The sequence below is a fragment of the Sarcophilus harrisii genome, chromosome 1 (genome assembly GCF_902635505.1).
Source record: "Sarcophilus harrisii chromosome 1, mSarHar1.11, whole genome shotgun sequence".
Classification (NCBI taxonomy): Eukaryota; Metazoa; Chordata; class Mammalia; order Dasyuromorphia; family Dasyuridae; genus Sarcophilus; species Sarcophilus harrisii.
In genome coordinates, this window is record NC_045426.1 from 126,649,631 (window position 1) to 126,669,691 (window position 20,061).

Below are 20,061 nucleotides of genomic sequence, written 5' to 3' on the forward strand. Positions count from 1 at the left end.
GAATTCTGGACTTTACTTTTTCTGCCTGTGCAAGAGAGAAAATTGATTTTGGTAAATTATTATGACAGAGCATTTAAAACAGTGTTTTTCTCTAGATTTGAAAAAGAGTCATATGTCCATTGTCATAAATTAATAACAATTTATGTCCTAAAGTAGAAAAACAAAATTAAAATTATTATTATCATTAGTGGCATTAGGGAAGGTGTTTTTTTAAGTGTGAAATAATATGAAGGTAGTATTTATTTACAAAGCTACTCAAGTAGCTAAAAGAGTTAATGTACCCCTATAATCTGTAACAAAGATCTGTTAAGCTTCAAAGTCTAACTTGTGGATATTTTCCTTATGAACCAATCTAAGTTTCACCTAAAGGAAAAGGAGCAGATAAGAAAGGTCTGGGAAAGAAATCACCTGTTGAAGAAATAAGCCCACCTCCTCCACCTCCAGGACTACCACCAGTCAAACCAGGATCAGAAGAATGGGTCTATGTGGATGAGCCACTTCCTCCGGTATAGTAGTTCAGGGAAAAAATTATGATAACTTCCAGTTTTTTCATTGGCCCAAATGAATTCTCATTGAAACATCTGAGTGACTGTTTTTACCCTCATTGGGCCATGATCTTATTCTTTCCTGTGAGCTAAATAGAGATGGTTTATATTTTATAAATATTATCTCATTAAATCTTCGTAACAACTCTTAAGATATAGGTACTATTATTAAATCATTTTATAGTTGATAAAACTTAGACAAACAGAGGCTTAAATATTTTGCCCAGAGTCACACAGCTAATGAGCATCTAAGGCTATATTTGAATTCAGATCTTCCTAACTCCAGATCTGGTAGTCTATTCTCTATGCCATCTAGCTGTCTTTCAATGAAATGTTTTTTAATTGTGAAGATTAGGGGCATTACCATAAAGATAGAACACTTGGATTTCTGGCATGCATTTACAATATCACTCATTAAATCTTAATGGATAAGATGGGGAAAGGTGAGCTAGAGAATTATAAGGTTAGGTAGGTTCCAATCTGGTTAAATAACTAAGCACAAAAATTATTGTTTAATAAGTTTATTTCAATGAAACCAGGCAAGAGGTACAATTTCTATATTTACTAAAAGGTCCATCTTTGACCCTCTATTCTTCTGTTTGAGAGTTTCTATCAGTAACTTAAATGAAAGCACAAATAGATGCTTATCAGATTTAACGAAGAACCAAAATATTAAGAAACATAGCTAATATTTTGAACAATAGAGGTAAGAATCTAAAAGGAGATCAGCGCATTGGATTTATGAACTGAATACACTAAGATGACATTCCATAGAGGTCAATGTAAGATTCTTATATTTTAATTGACCACAATTACAGGATGGTGTAGATGTGTTTGATTAAATCCAATATGCTAACAAAATTCACATTTTAAAAAAATCTGAAACTGTATGGTATTCTAAGTTAAATATGACTCAATAGTATACTTGGATAGCCAAAAAAATCTCATGGGATTTTAGGCTATATTGAAAAAAAACACAATGCTCAGAAAGTTTTAGATATATTCGGCTCTGCTCTTTTCCAACCCTATGGACTCTTTGTTCCAGTTTAGATTACACAATTTAGAAAGACCATTGACAAGTTGAAAAGTTGTCAGAAGAGAATAACTAATATTATGGGAAAACTAAAAATCATGCAAAATAGGAACTGACTAAAGGAGCTTGGGATGCTTAGTGTAGAGAAGAAAGGACCAGAAGAGCACATGATAGCTATTTTCAATTATCGGAGATTTTTCACATGGACTAGTAAATAGATCTAAATTACTTAACCTCATAAGGCATAGTCTTTGTTGTTTGGATCACATCTTGCTGTATCATTAGTCTGGTGATCTAACTTCTAAGTAGGGCATTAACACACTGTATAGTGTCTTTAACAAGGCTTCTTGACCTTTTTTGAGTCATTATACATCTAGAAGTCTGGTAAAGCTAATAGGACTCCTCAGAATAATATTCTTAAATGCATAAAAACAAAACATATGGGATTATAAAAGAATACGTTATTAAATATATTTTAATTTTACTAAAATAATAATTAAAAAATAGGTAATCAGAAGTAAAGAACTTATGCAAGGTTACACAACTAATAAGTGCCCAAGGCCAGATTTGAACTCAAATCTTTCTGACTCCAAGCCCAGTACTCTTATCCACTGTACCACGTAGCTGTCCCAAATATTTTTTTTTTTAATTCTTGGACTCTATGTTAAGACTCTCTGATCTAGAAGAAGAAAATTAGGATAGTGTAGAGTCTGGAAATATTCTTATGCAACATGCAATAAAGCCTAAGGGAACAGGAATTGTAGCTGAGAAAAAGAAGAATTTTCCCTTTGTAAACAGTTAATGGACTTAATAAGTGGCAGAGTTCACTTTAAAAAATTAGGTTTTCAAATCACTAATTCATTGTTCTTTCCATAAATGATAATTAGTTTGGTTGGTTTTTAAAGAGGCATCACATAGAAAAGTATATTGAATTTGATCTGTTTTCCTTTAGAAAATAAGGTAGGACCAAAAGTAAAAAATTATAGGCAGGCAGATTTGGGATCAATATGAAAAAAAAGAATATAAGATCTCAGTATAAGAAAAAGCCAGTCAACATTGGCTCATCTGCCTTCAAAAACAATATGATTTCTTAATTCATTTTGAATTGGCAAGTATCTACCAAGTTCAGTGCTAGACGCTTGTAATTCAAGTTTGAAACCAAGATAAATGTTGCATTCACAGATGTTTCAATTCACAGCATTGTTCAGGGGGGTGAGACAAGGAGAGAAAGGATGTTGAGACCAAAAAAGAGGAAGAGCATTGAGCAAATACTATAAATGCAAAATGATTACTCAGTAATGGAATGGTATTAATTGGAAGAATCAGAAAAGGTATATTGTAGAAGCTAGCACTTAGCACAAAAGTCTTAAGGGAAGGTAAGTTGTTCTAATGGCATAAATGAGTTTGACATGAAAGTCTTAAAGGAAGGTAAGTTATGTAAATGACGCAAGTGAGTTTGGGAGAACATTGCAGGAGGTTGGATGTCAAGAATGTGATACAAGGAAGAAAAAAGTGGATCTCTGATAGAAGAGATTCCCTTCTTAGAAGAGACATTAGATTAGATGACCTCAAAATCCTTTTAGCTAAAATTCTATGCTTCTGTGAATAAATAAATGAAGAAAGAGACCATGGACCTAGTACAGAAACATTTTTCGTTAAACAAAATATATATCAACAACTCAAATTCTTTTGCCTTCTTTGACTTTACATAAACATAATATAAAAGTTTTGACTATATCACACATAATGCTTTTTTCTCCTTTTTTCACGCCATCCCAGGTTATACCATCTAGAGTAAAATATGACTGTTTGGCAAAATCTCCTTTCCAGAGTATTAGCTTTATTTGTACCTTAGGAATAAGGCTACTTCAACAAAGGGAAATACCTCAAGTGGCTGTTACTTTTTTCTCCTAGAATATGCCATTTAATGACACACTACTGAATGGGAGGTTCCCTAAAATTTTCTCTTATCCCAGCCCCAACCATCCTTTTATCACATGCACATGCATGCATGGTATGGAAGGAACAATTCTCACTATCTCCTAGAATGTATGAGAATATATATAGTGAAGTTACCAATTGCTCTTACAACAGCTTACTACTCTTGTCCATTGGAACTGAAACCCCCTTGATCTGTAGTTGTTATGGTTCTATTTAATCAATTATTCATAAAATGTTGATTTGTGTGTTTACTATTTAATAGGAAATACCTCGATATTTAGTGCCTTTTTGGGAAACAATAGAAAATTCATACATAAACACAATTAAAGCAATACTGAGACAGATAAGAGATGAGAGACACAACGTGCTTTATTATCTACATGACACCAGGTGAGTAAAAGTAAATTACATCAAAAAAATTCCCATTCTGTTGTGGAGAGGGAAATAAAATATATTTTATTTTCCTTTGAAATTATACTAATGTACTACAGACTAAATTATCAGGAATTCCTACAACGGCCGGACCACAAGCAAGAATTTGTATCTCAGTGGCAGGATGATTTTAATAATCTTCCTGAAGATTTGTGGGATGATGAAGAAACAAAAGCTGAACTACACCAAAGAGTCAATGTAAGTCAATACTCAGTGTGGCAGGCTGATGTACAAAGAGTTCTATTTGCTTCTAATTGAGACAGTGCAAAAGATTTAACACAGCACCTGGCACATAATAAATGCTTAATTCCTTTCTTCCTCTTTCCCTTCTTTTTTCCCTCTCTCTTCTTCTCCCCCTTTCCCTCCCTCTCTCCCTTTCTAGAATCTTGATAGGTTTGATTGAAGGAATTCAAGATATTTTGCCTGAATAAGATAATGCTCCGTGGGATCATAGTAGCTATCTTAAAGTTTTTAAAGAGCTCCCATGGAAGAAAGTTTTGAAGAAGAAAAGCAATTTTTTGCTTTTGTCTGACCATTAATGACAGAAAAGTATTCAAGTGTTGCCCAGATAAAAATCTAAGTAACATCTATCAGCTTATAAAATAATTTACTACTAAAGACTGTGAAAAACTTTAGTAACTTTGGTCCTATAATACCTTATATTTATATCACACTTTTTAATATTATTCACCAATTCTCAATAGATTCCAATAAGCATGCCTGATTGGTACCTACAGAATAGTAGATTCTGCTCCCATTTTGCCAGTGAGAAAATAGAATCACAAGAAATTAAATGGGTATCCTAAAATAATGTAGTGAACCAGTAATCCAAACTAAAACAGATCACCAAGATATATAGTTGTCATCTTTTTTGTAGATGGCTTCTGTACCAGCTCTTTGCTTAGCACAAGTACTCTTGCCAGCTGTATCAAAATGAATGTCCCATAGGCATCTCAAACTTGATATGTAGCTAATCCACTTTCCCCCTAAAACCTTTCTTTCTCTAAAATTACCTATTTATGTTGCATACAAAATTATGCTTCTAATCACATGGGCTTAAAATCTTCAAACTCAACTCCTGATTCTTGAACTACCCATTATTTGCTTGTGTATAACTCCATATGCAAATATGTGGTCTTCCCAGTGAGTTTAGAAGATGTTTCAGTTTGGGATTAGTTTTCTTTAGCACTTACCACATTGTTTGATAACTCATGGCAGATACTTAATAAAATCACTGTTTCTTGAGTTGAAGATTTAGAAAATGTGACTGTAGGATCAAATAGTCCTTTGAGTCCCTTACAGTCATTGATCTATCTTTATATTAAAGTATGTCATTGAAAGCATACCCAATGATGAGGATCTTCTTAATAAGTAAACGATGCCAGTTGAGAATCAGGCTTTTCACTGGTATTATTAAGCCACATAACCAAATCATCCCCACTTCTCCCTAACCTCTACCAATGATATATTTTACCTTGGTCTTTTTTTCTTTTCCCTTTTTAATTTTTTTCCAGTTTTTTTGAAGCAAAAATTATACAACTAGTGAGTATCTGAGGGAGGATTTCATTTTAGGTTGTATATGACTTCCTAGCCCATGCTCTATCCACTGTGCCATCTACCCATCTCATCTTGTAGCCTCACCTTGATCCTTTGTCAAAATTTCTTGTTTGCATTGAGATCATTTAGGCTGTACATCTGAAAAAATGCTTTTTCTACTTAGGATTTAAGAGATCGCTTGTGGGATATATGTGATACTCGAAAAGAAGAGGCAGAACAAGAACGAGCTGCTATCATTGATGAATCCTGGTTACAAGATCATCTTGGAATACTCATGAATCATTTCTTTTCTTTGATGCAGGTATGAATGGTCAAGTAATTACAGTATAGTTATCATATGCCATTCCTCCTCCAGGTAAAATTATCCTGGTAAAATACTAAAATTAGTATCAATCAATCAATATTTATTGTGTTATGTTCCAGGCACTGAAATAAGCAGGGGGGGATGGGAAAGAGATACATAAAGATACAAAAGACAGCCCCTGTCCTCAAGGAGCTCACAATCAGCTAAGAATTAATCTTGTAAACACTTTATCTTTAAAATTCATTACAATTTGCTGAAAATGTAAGCTTCATGTAATGATTGTGGTTAGCAGTAACAATATAAAATTTTCAAATATGTTCCCAAATACCAATTTGAAGGCTTACATTACTTAGCACCTGGGGAGAAAGCAGAATGGGTATCTGACACTGTGTTGCATGATACTCTCCTATGTATTGGTCATTCAACTTACAACTTCAACCTCAACATAAACCAAGATCCAAAATGAAATAGTGTATCAGTGATATGAACATGGCTTCCATGGAGATATGGGGTGTAATAGATTGCCCATTCTCAAGAATCTTTTCGTACAGGGACGGAGCTAAATGGCGGAGACAACAGACACATATTTCTTTCTGACCTCCTACAACCCTCAGACTAATTTGCAAATCCAGTCTCTGAATTAGCTCTGGACCAGAGCTCCCACAAATATTGGGAGTGAAACAAATTACCAGCAGAAGATAATTTCAAAGATCTCCAGAAAAGATCTGTTTCAATCAGAAATGGGACAGAGGGCAGTCAGCACAAGTAGCTGAACACAAATGCCAGTGCAGACAGCTCAGAGTCCTGAGCAGTTCAGACCCCCACAGGGCGGTGCAGAATCCATGTGATGGAGACTGTATGGGGAGAAATCTACAGCAGCAGTGTTGGCTACTCCACCTTGGCTGTAAGCCAGTAGATTCTTAGAGGCACTGCCTGCCCGGTGAGTTGTGACCTTAACAGCCGCGGTATCCTGACCGTGCAAAGGTAGCATAATCACTTGTCTCTTAATTGGGGACTAGTATGAATGGCATCATAAGGGCTCAACTGTCTCTTATTCCCAATCAGTGAAATTGACCTTCCCATGCAGAGACGGGAATGCTTATACAAGACAAGAAGATCCTGTGGAGCTTAAGTCGCATAACTCAACAAATACTAATACATAACCTACTGGAAAAACCCGTATAAGCCCCTGAGTTGTAGTCTTTGGTTGGGGTGACCTTGGAGCATAAAATAACCTCTGAATGAATATAACCCAGATTAATGAATCTAAGTGTAACAATACCAGTAATTGACCCATCTTTTGATCCACGGAACAAGTTACCCCAGGGATAACAACGCAATCCTATTTGAGAGCCCATATCGAAAATTAGGGTTTACGACCTCGATGTTGGATCAGGACACCCAAATGGTGCAACTGATATTAAAGGTTCATTTGTTCAACGATTAAAGTCCTACGTGATCTGAGTTCAGACCGGAGAAATCCAGGTCGGTTTCTATCTGTAAATTCATTTCTCCCAGTACAAAAGGACAAGAGAAATAGGGCCAACATCCCCAATAATCCCTAGAACCAACATATGAATCAATCTAAATATACTAAATCAATTTATGTGCCCCCAAGAACAGGGTTGTTAAGATGCCAGAGTTGGTAATTGCATAAAGTTTAAGCCTTTACTCCCAGAGGTTCAAACCCTCTTCTTAATAAATGTTTACAATAAATCTTCTACTCTATATTATCCCAATTCTCCTAGCAGTAGCCTTCCTAACACTTATTGAACGCAAAGTGTTAGGCTACATACAATTCCAAAAAGGACTAAATATTGTAGGCCCCTATGCCCTCCTACAACCATTCGCTGACGCAGTAAAACTGTTCACAAAAGAACCCCTTCGCCCACTAACTTCTTCCATCTCAATATTTATTATTGCCTCCATTCTAGCCCTCTCCATTGCCCTAACAATTTGAACCCCCCTACCTATACCCAACACCCTATTAGACCTAAACCTCGGACTTATCTTCATCCTATCCCTCTCTGGCCTATCAGTTTACTCAATCCTATGATCAGGATGAGCCTCTAACTCAAAATATGCCTTAATTGGAGCTCTACGAGCAGTTGCACAAACCATCTCATACGAAATCTCCTTAGCTATTATTCTCTTATCGATCATGCTAGCCAACGGATCATTTACACTAAAAACATTATCAACCACCCAAGAAAACTTCTGATTAATCGTTACAACATGACCTCTCGCCATAATATGATATATCTCTACACTAGCAAAAACAAACCGAGCACCCTGTGATCTAACCGAAGGAGAATCCGAACTAGTATCCGGCTTTAATGTAGAATACGCTGCTGGCCCTTTAGCTATATTTTTCCTAGCAGAATATGCAAACATCATTGCTATAAATGCTATCACAACTATTCTATTCCTAGGACCCTCTCTTACACCAAGCTTATCCCATGTAAACACATTATCATTTATACTAAAAACACTACTTCTCACCATAGCTTTTCTATGAGTATAAGCATCGTACCCACGATTCCGCTACGATCAACTAATACACCTCCTATGAAAAAATTTCTTACCTATAACTCTGGCAATATGCTTATGATTTATCTCCCTGCCAATCGCACTATCCTGCATTCCTCCACAAATATAGAAATATGTCTGACAAAAGAATTATCTTGATAGGGTAAAAAATAGGGGTGCAAGCCCCCTTATTTCTAGGACAACAGGACTCGAACCTATACCAAAGAACTCAAAACCCTTTGTGCTCCCATTACACTACATCCTAGTAAGGTCAGCTAAATAAGCTATCGGGCCCATACCCCAAAAATGTTGGTTCACACCCTTCCCATACTAATGTCTCCCTATGTACTCATCATTTTAACCCTAAGCCTCTTTATCGGAACCTGCCTAACCCTTTTCAGCAACCACTGATTCACAGCCTGCATAGGATTAGAAATTAACACACTAGCTATCATCCCCATAATAACCGCCCCAAACAACCCACGAGCCACAGAGGCAGCCACAAAATATTTCCTCACACAAGCCACCGCCTCTATGGTAATAATATTCACTATCATTTATAACGCATGATCAACGAACCAATGAGCCCTACTTCAACTTTCAGACAATTGAGCCTCTCTTTCAATAACTTTAGCCCTGGCTATCAAACTAAGTCTAGCCCCCTTCCACTTCTGAGTGCCAGAAGTAACACAAGGAATCTCACTCCTAACCAGAATAATCCTTCTAACAAAAATTTGCCCCTACGGCTATTCTTTTCCAAATTGCCCCCCACCTCAACATAAAAATCCTAGTCATCCTGGCAATTCTATCCACCATTGTAGGGGGTTGAGGTGGCCTTAACCAAACCCACCTATGAAAGATTCTAGCCTACTCCTCCATTGCCCACATAGACTGAATAGTGATCATCATACAAATTAACCCCACTCTAACCACCCTAACCCTTACTATCTATGTTATAGCTACTCTAACTACATTTCTAACCCTCAACCTATCAAATACCACCAAAATCAAATCCCTAACAGGTCTATGAAACAAATCATCTACAGCAACCATCATCATCCTTCTTACCCTCCTATCCCTAGGAGGCCTACCACCTCTCACCCGCTTCATACCTAAATGACTCGTCTTACAAGAAGTAATTAACAATGGTAACATCATAACAGCTACAATAATAGCCCTTTCAGCCCTACTAAACCTTTTCTTCTATATGCGACTCATCTATGCATCCAGCCTTACCATATTTCCATCCACCAATAATTCCAAAATAAAATGATATAATAATTCAATACAAACTACTATACTAATTCCACCAACCACAGTAATCTCTAGCCTCCTACTCCCCCTAACCCCACTATTCATCACACTCTTGTAACTAAGAACTACAAGACTTTATCTCGCATCAATCAAAGGCAAATCAAACACTTTACTTAAGCTAAATTCTCCAAACAAGCCCCAGCAGCACTTAAGCTACTTCTTCGAATTTGCAATTCAATGTAATATATACTTCAGAGCCTATTTAAAAGGCTTAGGTTCAAACTAGACCAAAGGCCTTCAAAGCCTTAAGCAGGTGTTAAATCACCTAGCCTTTGAAGTCATCCAGAGACTCCCAGCCTTGTAAGAAAGAAAAGGCGGGGAGTCCCGGGGGTAGTCTCAATAAACTGCCTTTACCTCTAAACTGGAGGGTATTTATCCCCCTACTTCTTAGTTAACAGCTAAGCGCCTCAACATTTGGCTTCAATTTATCACTCTGGTAAAAAGAGATTCTATCTCTGTCTTTGAATTTACAGTTCAATGCTTATCCTCAGCCATTTTACCTATGTTCATTACTCGATGACTTTTCTCTACAAACCATAAAGACATCGGAACTCTTTATTTGCTATTCGGTGCCTGAGCAGGCATAATTGGCACAGCCCTAAACCTCCTAATCCGAGCAGAACTAGGCCAACCAGGTACTCTTATCGGTGATGACCAGATCTATAATGTTATCGTAACAGCCCATGCCTTTGCAATAATTTTCTTTATAGTTATACCAATTATAATTGGGGGCTTTGGTAACTGACTGGTTCCCCTAATAATTGGGGTTCCTGATATAGTATTTCCTCAAATAAACAATATGAGTTTCTGACTGCTACCACCATCATTCCTTCTCCTTCTAGCATCTTCAACAGTTGAAGCTGGTGCTGGAACCGGGTGAACAGTTTACCCCCCTCTAGCAGGTAACCTAGCCCACGCAGGAGCATCTGTAGATCTAGCAATTTTATCACTCCACCTAGCAGGGATTTCATCCATCTTGGGTGCTATTAATTTTATCACAACAATCATCAACATAAAACCCCCTGCAATGTCTCAATATCAAACACCACTATTCGTTTGATCCGTAATAATCACAGCAGTTCTACTCCTCCTATCACTACCAGTACTAGCAGCAGGCATTACAATACTAACAGACCGTAATTTCAACACAACATTTTTCGACCCTGCTGGAGGAGGAGACCCTATTCTATATCAACATTTATTCTGATTCTTTGGTCACTCTGAAGTATATATTCTAATTCTACCAGGATTTGGGATTGTTTCCCATATTGTCACATACTACGCAGGTAAAAAAAGAACCTTTCGGCTACATAGGAATAGTCTGAGCAATAATATCCATTGGCTTCCTAGGCTTCATTGTATGAGCACACCACATATTTACTGTTGGACTAGATGTTGACACATGAGCATACTTCATCTCAGCTACAATAATTATCGCAATTCCCCCAGGCGTAAAAGTATTTAGCTGACTAGCCACATTACACAGAGGTAATGTGATCTCCACAGGTATCTCCACAGAGGTAAATGATCTCCAGCAATATTGTGAGCCCTAGACTTCATCTTTCTCTTTACAATCGGAGGTTTAACAGGTATCGTATTAGCCAATTCATCCTTAGATATTGTTCTTCGCAACACATACTATGTAGTAGCCCACTTCCATTACGTCTTGTCCATAGGCGCCGTTTTTGCAATTATAGGAGGCTTCGTCCACTGGTTCCCACTATTTACAGGCTATATACTAAACGACATATGAGCAAAAATTCATTTTTCTATTATATTTGTAGGCGTCAATATAACTTTTTTCCCACAGCACTTCCTAGGGCTTTCAGGTATATACCTCGACGATACTCAAGACTATCCAGATGCTTACACGGCATGAAATGTATTATCTTCAATTGGCTCCTTCATTTCTCTTACAGCTGTCATCCTAATAGTGTTCATTATCTGAGAGGCATTTGCATCTAAACGAGAAGTTTCTTCCGTAGAACTAACTACTACTTTAGTAGTAGAGAAGTTATGAAGCATGCAACACAAACACAAAAGGTAAATAGTGAACCCCAAAAGGCCAGAATCTCACAGGACTTGGCCACGCCCACCCAGCACCAGGTGTGAGTCAGCACTGACCCAGCACAGCTGCAGCCACTTCTAGAGGAAGCTGCTGCTTTTAAAGGAAGCTTGGAAAATCTCTCCCACACTAAAAACAGATCTTAACTTTAAAAAAATGAGTAAAAAAGTAAAGAGTTCTTACAATAGACAGCTTCTATGGTGAAAGGGAAGAACAGATATCAAATCCTGAGGAGACTAAAGACAGATCGTCTCCAGGTGAAGCCCCAAAAGATGATATAACTTGGTCCCCATCACACAAGGCTCTCCTAAAAGAAATTTAAAAGGATCTTAAAGCTACAAGAAAAAATGGAGAAAAGAAATAAAAACGTTGCAAGAGGGTTTGGAAAAGGCATATAACTTATTAAAAGATAGATTGATAAAATGGAAAAAAACAACTCCCAGAAAAATAGAATTTGTGAAATGGAAAAAGAAAATAACTCCTTAAAAAACAGAATTTGTGAAATGGAAAAAAATTCCATAAAACAAAATAACTCATTTAAAAATTCAGTTGGACAAATACTAAAAGAAGTAAAAAAAGTAAATGAAGAAACTGAACTAAAATTCAGAACTAAACAAATGAAATTGAATGACTCAATGAGACAATAAGAATCAGTCAAGAAAAAACAAAAAAAATGAAAAAAAAATAGAAAAAAGTAAAATACCTAATTGGGGAAAACAACCAACCTGTAATGTAGATTTAGGAGGGACAATCTAAGAATTGTTGGACTCCCTGAAATACATGATGAAAAAAAAAAGAGCCTAGACACTATTTTTCAGGAAATCATCAAAGAGAACTGCCTAGAAATCATAGAATCAGAAGGTAAAATGACCATTGAAAGAATTCACCGAACACCTCCTGAAAGAGACCCCAAAATTAAAACCCAAAGGAATGTTGTGGCTAAATTTCAAAACTATCAGACCAAGGAAAAAATATTACAAGCAGCCAGAAAGAAACAATTCAAATACCAAGGAACCACAATAAGGATTATTCAGGACCTAGCAGCTTCCACTTTAAAGGATTGGAGGACCTGGAATCCGATATTGTGAAAGGCAAAGGAACTTGGAATACAGCCAAGAATAAAATACCCTGCTAAACTGAGCATTTTCTGTGAGGGAAAAAAGTAGGCATTCAATGAAACTGGTGAATTCCATTTATTTGTGATGAAAATACCAGAGCTAAACAGAAAATTTGACCTCCAAATATAGAACTCAAAAGAAGCATAAAAAGGTAAAAAGGAAAAAAAAAACTCTTGAGAACTATTTCTGTTATGGGTATAGATAGAGAATATATGTATAATGTGATTTTACCTCTTAAAATATAAAAAGAAACTAGAGGTGGAAAGGAGATTGTAACCAAAAAAGGGAAAAGTAGAGGTGAAATGAGGGAAATTATCTCAGGAAGAGGCAAAGAAAACCTATTATAATTGAGTAAAAGAAGGGAGGGTGACGAATATTGTGTAAATCTTACTCTCATCAGATTTGGCTCAAAAAAAAGAATATTACATATATGTGGTTTCATTGAGAAACTCCTCTCACCTTATAGAAAAGTGGGAGGAGAAAGGGAAAAAGGGAAGGGGTAGGCTAAATAGAAGGGAAAACAGAAATAGTAGGGGAAGATAAAAGAAAGGGAGAGAGTTTCTAAAGGGGGGGACTACTTGAGGCAATTAGTGCTTATAAGTAAAATACTGGGGATGAGGGAAAGGGGAAAGCAAAGAGAAAAGTATAATTTGGGGTTAATAAGATGGCAGAAAATACAGAATTAGTAGTTTTAACTATGCATATTAATGAGGTGACCTCTCCCATAAAACATAAGCAGATAGCAGACTGGATTAAAATCCAGAATCCTACAAAATGTTGTTTACAAGAAACACATTTAAAGCAGAGTGATGCATACAACGGATAAGTAAGGGGCTGGAGCAGAACGTATTATGCTTCAGGTAAAGTAAGCACAAGCAGGGGTAGCCATCCTGATCTCAGATCAAGCAAAAGCAAAAATTGATCTAAATAAATGAAATAAGAAAGGAAACTCTATCTTACTAAAGGGTACCATAGATAATGAAGCAATATCAATATTAAACATATATGCACCAAGTAATATAGCATTTAACTTCCTAAAGGAGAAGTTAAAAGAGTTGCAAAAAGAAATAGATAGCAAAACTATAATAGTGGGGAGATCTCAATCTTGTTCTCTCAGAACTAGATAAATTAAACCACAAAATAAGAAAGAAGTTAAAGAGGTAAATAGAATACTAGAAAAGCTAGATATGATAGTGCATTGGAGAAAATTGAATGGAGACAGAAAGGAGTACACTTTCTTCTTGGAAGTTCATAGAACCTATACAAAAATTGACCACATATTAGGACATGACCTCAAAATCAAATCCAGAAAGGCAGAAATAATAAATGTATTTTTTTCAGATCACAATGCATTAAAAAATTACATTCCATAAAAGGTCAGAGGTAAATAGTAAAAAGTAATTGGAAACTAAATAATCTCATCCTAAAGAATGAATGGGGGAAACAGCAAATCATAGACACAATCAATAATTTCATCCAAGAGAATGACAATAATCCTAAAGAATGAGTGGGGGAAACAGCAAATCATAGACACAATAATTTCATCCAAGAGAATGACAATAATGAGATAACATATTAAAATTTGTGGGATGTAGCCAAAGCAGTAATAAGGGGAAATTTCATATCTTTAGATGCTTACTTGCATAAAATGGAGAAAGAGAAAATCAATGAATTGGGGTTGAAACTAAAAGAGCTAGAAAAAGAACAAATTAAAAACCCCCAATCAAATACCAAATTTGAAATTCTAAAATAAAAGGAAAGATCAATAAAACTAAAACTAAAATATTGTTGAATTAATAAATAAAACTAAAAGTTGGTTTTATTAAAAAGAACCAACAAAATAAAGTTTTAGTTAATTTGATTAGAAAACGAAAAGAGGAAAATCAAATTAGTCTCAAAACTGAAAAGGGAGAACTATCCACCAATGAAGAGGAAACTAGAGCAATTATCATGAGTTACTTTGCCCAACTTTATGCCAATAAATTTGACAAACTAAATGAAATGGAGGAATACCTACAAAATATGGATTGCCTTGATTAACAGAAGAGGAAATAAACTACTTAAATAGTCCCATTTTAGAAAAAGCAATAGAACAAGCTATTAATCAACTCTCTAAAAAAATCTCCAAGACCAGATGGGTTTATATGTGAATTCTACCGAAAATTTAAAAAAAATTAACTTCCAATAGTATATAAACTATTTGAAAAATAGGGAATGAAGGACTCCTACCAAATTCCTTTTATGACACAGACATGGTACTGATACCTAAACCAGGTAGAATGAAAACAGAGAAAGAAAATTATAGACTAATCTCCCTAATATTTGGGCATCTATCTTCCAAGGGAAAGTGAGGAACTATATGAGCGAGCAAAACTACAAAACATTTTCCACACAAAGTCAGATCTAAACAATTGGAAAAATAGCAAATGCTCTTGGATAGGTTGAGCAAATATAATAAAGATGACAATATTCCCTAAACTAATCTGTTTATTTAATGCTATACCAGTCAAATTCCCAAGAAACTATTTTACTGACCTAGAAAAAATAACAACAAAATTCATCTGAAAGAACAAAAGGTCATGAATTTCAAATGAATTAATGAAGAGAAAATCAAATGAAGGTGGCCTAGCTGTACCAGATGTAAAACTATTTTATAAAGCAGCAGTCATCAAAACCATTTGGTACTAGCTAAAAAAGTTGATCAGTGGAATAGGTCAGGTTCACGGAACAAAATAGTCAATGACTATAGCAATTTAGTATTTGACAAACCTAAAGGCCCCAGCTTTTGAGATAAGAATTAACTGTTTGACAAAAACAACTGGGAAAATTGGAAACTAGCATGGCAAAAAGTAGGCATAGACCCACATTTAACCTTGTATACCAAAATAAGTTCAAAATGAGTTCTTGATAAGGAATGATACTGTAAACAAATTAGAAGAACATAGAATAGTTTACCTCTCAGATTTGTGGAGGAGTAAGGAATTTATGACCAAAGAAGAACTACAGATCATTATCGGTCACAAAATAGATAATTTTGATTTATATTAAGTTTAAAAAGTTTTGTATAAACAAAACTAATGCAAACAAGATTACAAGGGAAGCAATAAACTGGGAAAACAGTTTTTTACATCCAAAGTATCTGATAAAGGCCTCATTTCCAAAATATATAGATAATTGACTGAAATTTTATAATGATTCAAGCTATTCTTCAATTAACAAATGGTCAAAAGATATGAACAGATAATTTTCAGATGAAGAAATTGAAACTATTTCTAGCCACATGAAAAGGTGCTCCAAATCACTATTAATCAGAGAAATGCAAATTAAGACAACTCTGAGATGCCACTACACACCTGTCAGATTGGCTAAGATGAGAGGAAAAGACATGGATACATTGTTGGTGGAACTGTGAATGGATCCTACCATTCTGGAGAGCAGTTTGGAACTGTACTCAAAAAGTTATCAAACTGGGGGAGGTAGGGGGGGAAGCTAAGATGGCAGAGAAGACACATGCGTCATTCTAAGCACCTCTCCTACCCTCACTACTAATTACCAAATTCAGCCTCAGAAATAGTGCTTGACTGGGAAAATCCACAAATATTGGGAGTACAACAAATTACCAGCCAAAGATAATCTGGAAACTCGCCAGAAATGGTTTGTCCTGATTGGTGGGAGCAGGCTAGCACAGACAGGGAGGCAGAACAAGAGGCTAGCACACTGAGTGGACTGTGATGGGGACGGTCTTCTCAGGTAGAGATTTTGCAGGGAGGACTCTACCACAGGTTGGCTGCTCTGCTTTGGTTGCAAAGCAGTAGATCAGCAGAGAAATAATACAAAGGTAGAGTATACTCCAAAAAATGCCAGAATCTAACAGGATCTGGCTACACCCACCCAACACCAGAAGTGACTCAGCACAGATCACAGCACAGCTGTGTGGCCCCAATCTGGAGCGAGGCGGGTTTTGACCAGTGCAGCCACACTTCTGCATGGCAGGGGACATGGGCAGGGGGAGAACTCTGCCCGAGGCAATAGAACTTCCACAGCTCGGCTGCACTTCCCAGGGCAGAAACACTTCCCATACAGGGCTCTTCCCAGGGCACTTCCACAACTCAGCTGCTCTTTGCAGCCCCTTTTTTTGGGACAGCTACTGGCCATATATCCATCCCTGTTCTGCAGAGGAAGCTGGTAACCTGCTTTCCCTGAAGGCAGACCCTAAAGCAGGGGTCCTCAAACTATGGCCCACGGGTCAGATGCGGCAGCTGAGGACAATTATCCCCCTCACTCAGGGCTATGAAGGTTCTTTATTTAAAGGCCCACAAAACAAAGTTTTTGTTTTTACTATAGTCCAGCCCTCCAACAGTCTGAGGGACAGTGAACTGGCCCCCTATTTAAAAAGTTTGAGGACCCCTGCCCTAAGGGCTTTTTTAAAAAATGAGTAAAAAAAGTCAAGCGTAGCTAACCATCGATAACTTCTATACAGAAAGAGAGCAGGTTTTCAACCCAGAGTACACTAATAGCAGACAATCTCTAGAGAAAACCCCAAAGGGGAAATGTAACCTGATCCCCATCACACAAGACCCTCTTAGAAGAAATTATACAAGATCTTAAAAGAGAGCTAGAAGAAAAATGGGGAAAGAAAAGCTTTGCAACAGAGTATGAAAAAGGCATACAAGTCACTTAAAGAAAAATTTAATAAAGTGGAAAAAGAAAACAACTTCCTGAAATGTGAATTGGAAAAGGTAAAGAACTCCCAGGGAAACAGAATTAGTGAATTAGAAAAGACCCAGGAAAGTAGGATTTGTGAAATGGAAAAGATAAAGACCTCTCAGGAAAGTAGGATTTGTGAATTGGAAAAAAAAATAACACAGTAAAAAAAATTAGTGAAATGGAAAAAAATTCCATAGAGCAAAACAACTCATTTAAAAACTCAATTGGATATATACAAAAAGAAGTAAAACAAAAAAGCTAGGAAAAAATAACTAATTAAAAATCAGACCTGAACAAATAGAAATGAATGATTCATTGAGACATCAAGAATCAGTCAAGCCAATCCAAAAAAGAAAAAGAAAAAAAGAGAAGAAGAAGAAAAAGAAAAAGAAAAAAATATATAAAAATGTTAAATATTTACTTGGAAAAACAACAGACCAGGAAAATAGATCTAGGAGAGATAATCTGAGGCTTATTGGACTTCCTGAAAATTATAATGAAAAAAAGAGCCTAGACACTATAATACAGGAAATCATCAAAGAGAACTACCCAGATGTAATAGAATCAGAAAGTAAAATAGGCATTGAAAGAATTCATCTAACACTTCTGAAAGAGACCCTAAAATAAAATAAAGATAAAAATAAAATAAAAATAGAGACCCTAAAATAAAAACTCCAAGGAATATTGTGGCTAAATTTCAGAACTATCAGACTAAGGAAAAAATATTACAATCAGCCAGGAAAAAAAAAACCCAATTCAAATACAGAGGAGCCACAATAAGGATCACTCAGGATCTAGCTGCCTTCACATTAAAGGATTGAAGGGCGTGGAACCTGATATTCCAAAAGGCAAAAGAACTTGGAATGCAGCCAAGAATAACCTACCCAGCTAAAGTGAGTATTTTCTTTCCGGGAAGAAGATGGACATTTAATGAAACAGGTGAATTCCATTTATTTCTAATGAAAAAGCCAGAGCTAAATAAAAAAATTGACCTCCCACTATAGGACTCAAGAGAAGCAGAAAAAGGTAAAAATAACTCTTGAGAACTGTATTTCTATTATGGACATACATAAAGAGTACGTGTATAATTTGATTTTACCGATATAATATAAAAAGAGAAGTAGGAATGGAAAGGGGATAGTATCAGAAAAAGGGGAAAGGACAAATAAAAAGAGGGAAATTACATCCCAAAAAGAGGCAAAGGAAATCTATCATATTTGAAAGAAATTAGGGAAGGGGGGAACATCATTTGAATCTTACTCTCATTAGATTTTGTAATGTTCTCTTTGGTTTGGTTTTCTTGGGGTCTCTGGGAGCAGTTTCAGTTCAGTAATCACAAGAGTCTCCAGGGGTTAAAGTCCAAATCCTTTATTGTCTTATTGTCTCTTTCAAAGTCTTATCTCCTTCACTTGGGGCTCAGCTAGTTTTCTTAGAGGCCTACCTCTCTCCTTGGTTCCAAGAGCTTGAGCTCTCACCTGTCTTTTCTGCCTTCTGAATCTTTCAGAATGAATCCTGGCTGAGGCTCCTAGCTTATATTCTCTATACTGAGTATAAACCAATCATTATATCACTAGAAAACCATTATTTGTTGTAGGATTAAATCATACTGAACCATGCTAAATTAGATAACCATTGTCTCTATCAATTCCACTGACTTAGTACCTTGTAAGAATCCTTTGTTTCAAGTTCAGAGTTCTGGCCCATAACAAGATTTGGCTCAAAGAAAAAATAATTGACATATTTGATTTACAAACTTTTCTCACCTCATTAAAAAGTGGGAGAGAAAAATGGAAAAGAAAAAGAATAATAAGAAAAAGGTAAAAGAAAAGAAAAGAAATTCAAGAGGGGTGGGATGGATTCTAAAGAGGGAGAGCTGCATGAGGAAAGTGGTTCCCATAAGTTTCATATTAGGGAGGTGGGTAAGAAAAAGAAAAGCATAATCTGGGGATAATAAGAAAATACAGAAAGTGAAGAAATACAGAATTCGTAATTTTAAGCATAAATGTGAATGTGATGAACTTTCCCATAAAGTGGAGGTGGATAGCAGACTGGATCAAAAGCCAGAGCCCTGCAATATGTTGTTTACAGGAAACACATTTAAAGCAGAAAGATATATAGAGAATAAAGGTAAAAGGCCAGAGCAGAATCTATTATGCTTCAGGTGATGTCAAAAAAACAGGGGTGGCCATCCTTATTTCAGATCAAGCAAAAGCAAAAATTGATCTAATTAAAAGACATAAGGAAGAAAACTATATCTTGGTAAAGGATAGCATAGACAATGAAGCAATATCAATACTAAACATATATGCACCAAGTGATATAGCATCTAACTTCCAAAAGGAGAAGTTAAGAGAGTTGCAAGAAGAAATAGACAGCAAAACTATAATATTGGGAGATCTCAACCTTGCACTCTCATAATTAGATAAATCAAACCACAAACAAAAAAGAAAGAAGTTAAAGAAGTAAATAAAATACTAGAAAAGTTAGGTATGATAAATCTTTGGAGAAAACTGAAT

The 20,061-nt window shown here is 36.0% G+C and overlaps 1 protein-coding gene across 7 annotated transcripts in view; it reads left to right on the top strand.

The window, feature by feature from the left end:
* The window catches only part of SPEF2 (sperm flagellar 2), a 264,940-nt gene that overhangs the window by 150,249 nt on the left and 94,630 nt on the right, over positions 1-20,061 (top strand). For 6 of the 7 annotated variants that reach the window (XR_004233554.1, XM_031964143.1, XM_031964155.1 and 3 more), the window contains 4 exons: positions 358-506; positions 3,782-3,909; positions 4,011-4,149; positions 5,672-5,809. Coding sequence is in view for 6 of the 7 variants with exons in the window: in XM_031964143.1 (XP_031820003.1) it covers positions 358-506; positions 3,782-3,909; positions 4,011-4,149; positions 5,672-5,809 (554 nt within the window). In the remaining variant the exon portion in view is untranslated. Of the gene's footprint in view, positions 1-357; positions 507-3,781; positions 3,910-4,010; positions 4,150-4,333; positions 4,609-5,671; positions 5,810-20,061 lie in introns of those variants that run through there. The other variant, XM_031964158.1, reaches the window with a different exon arrangement.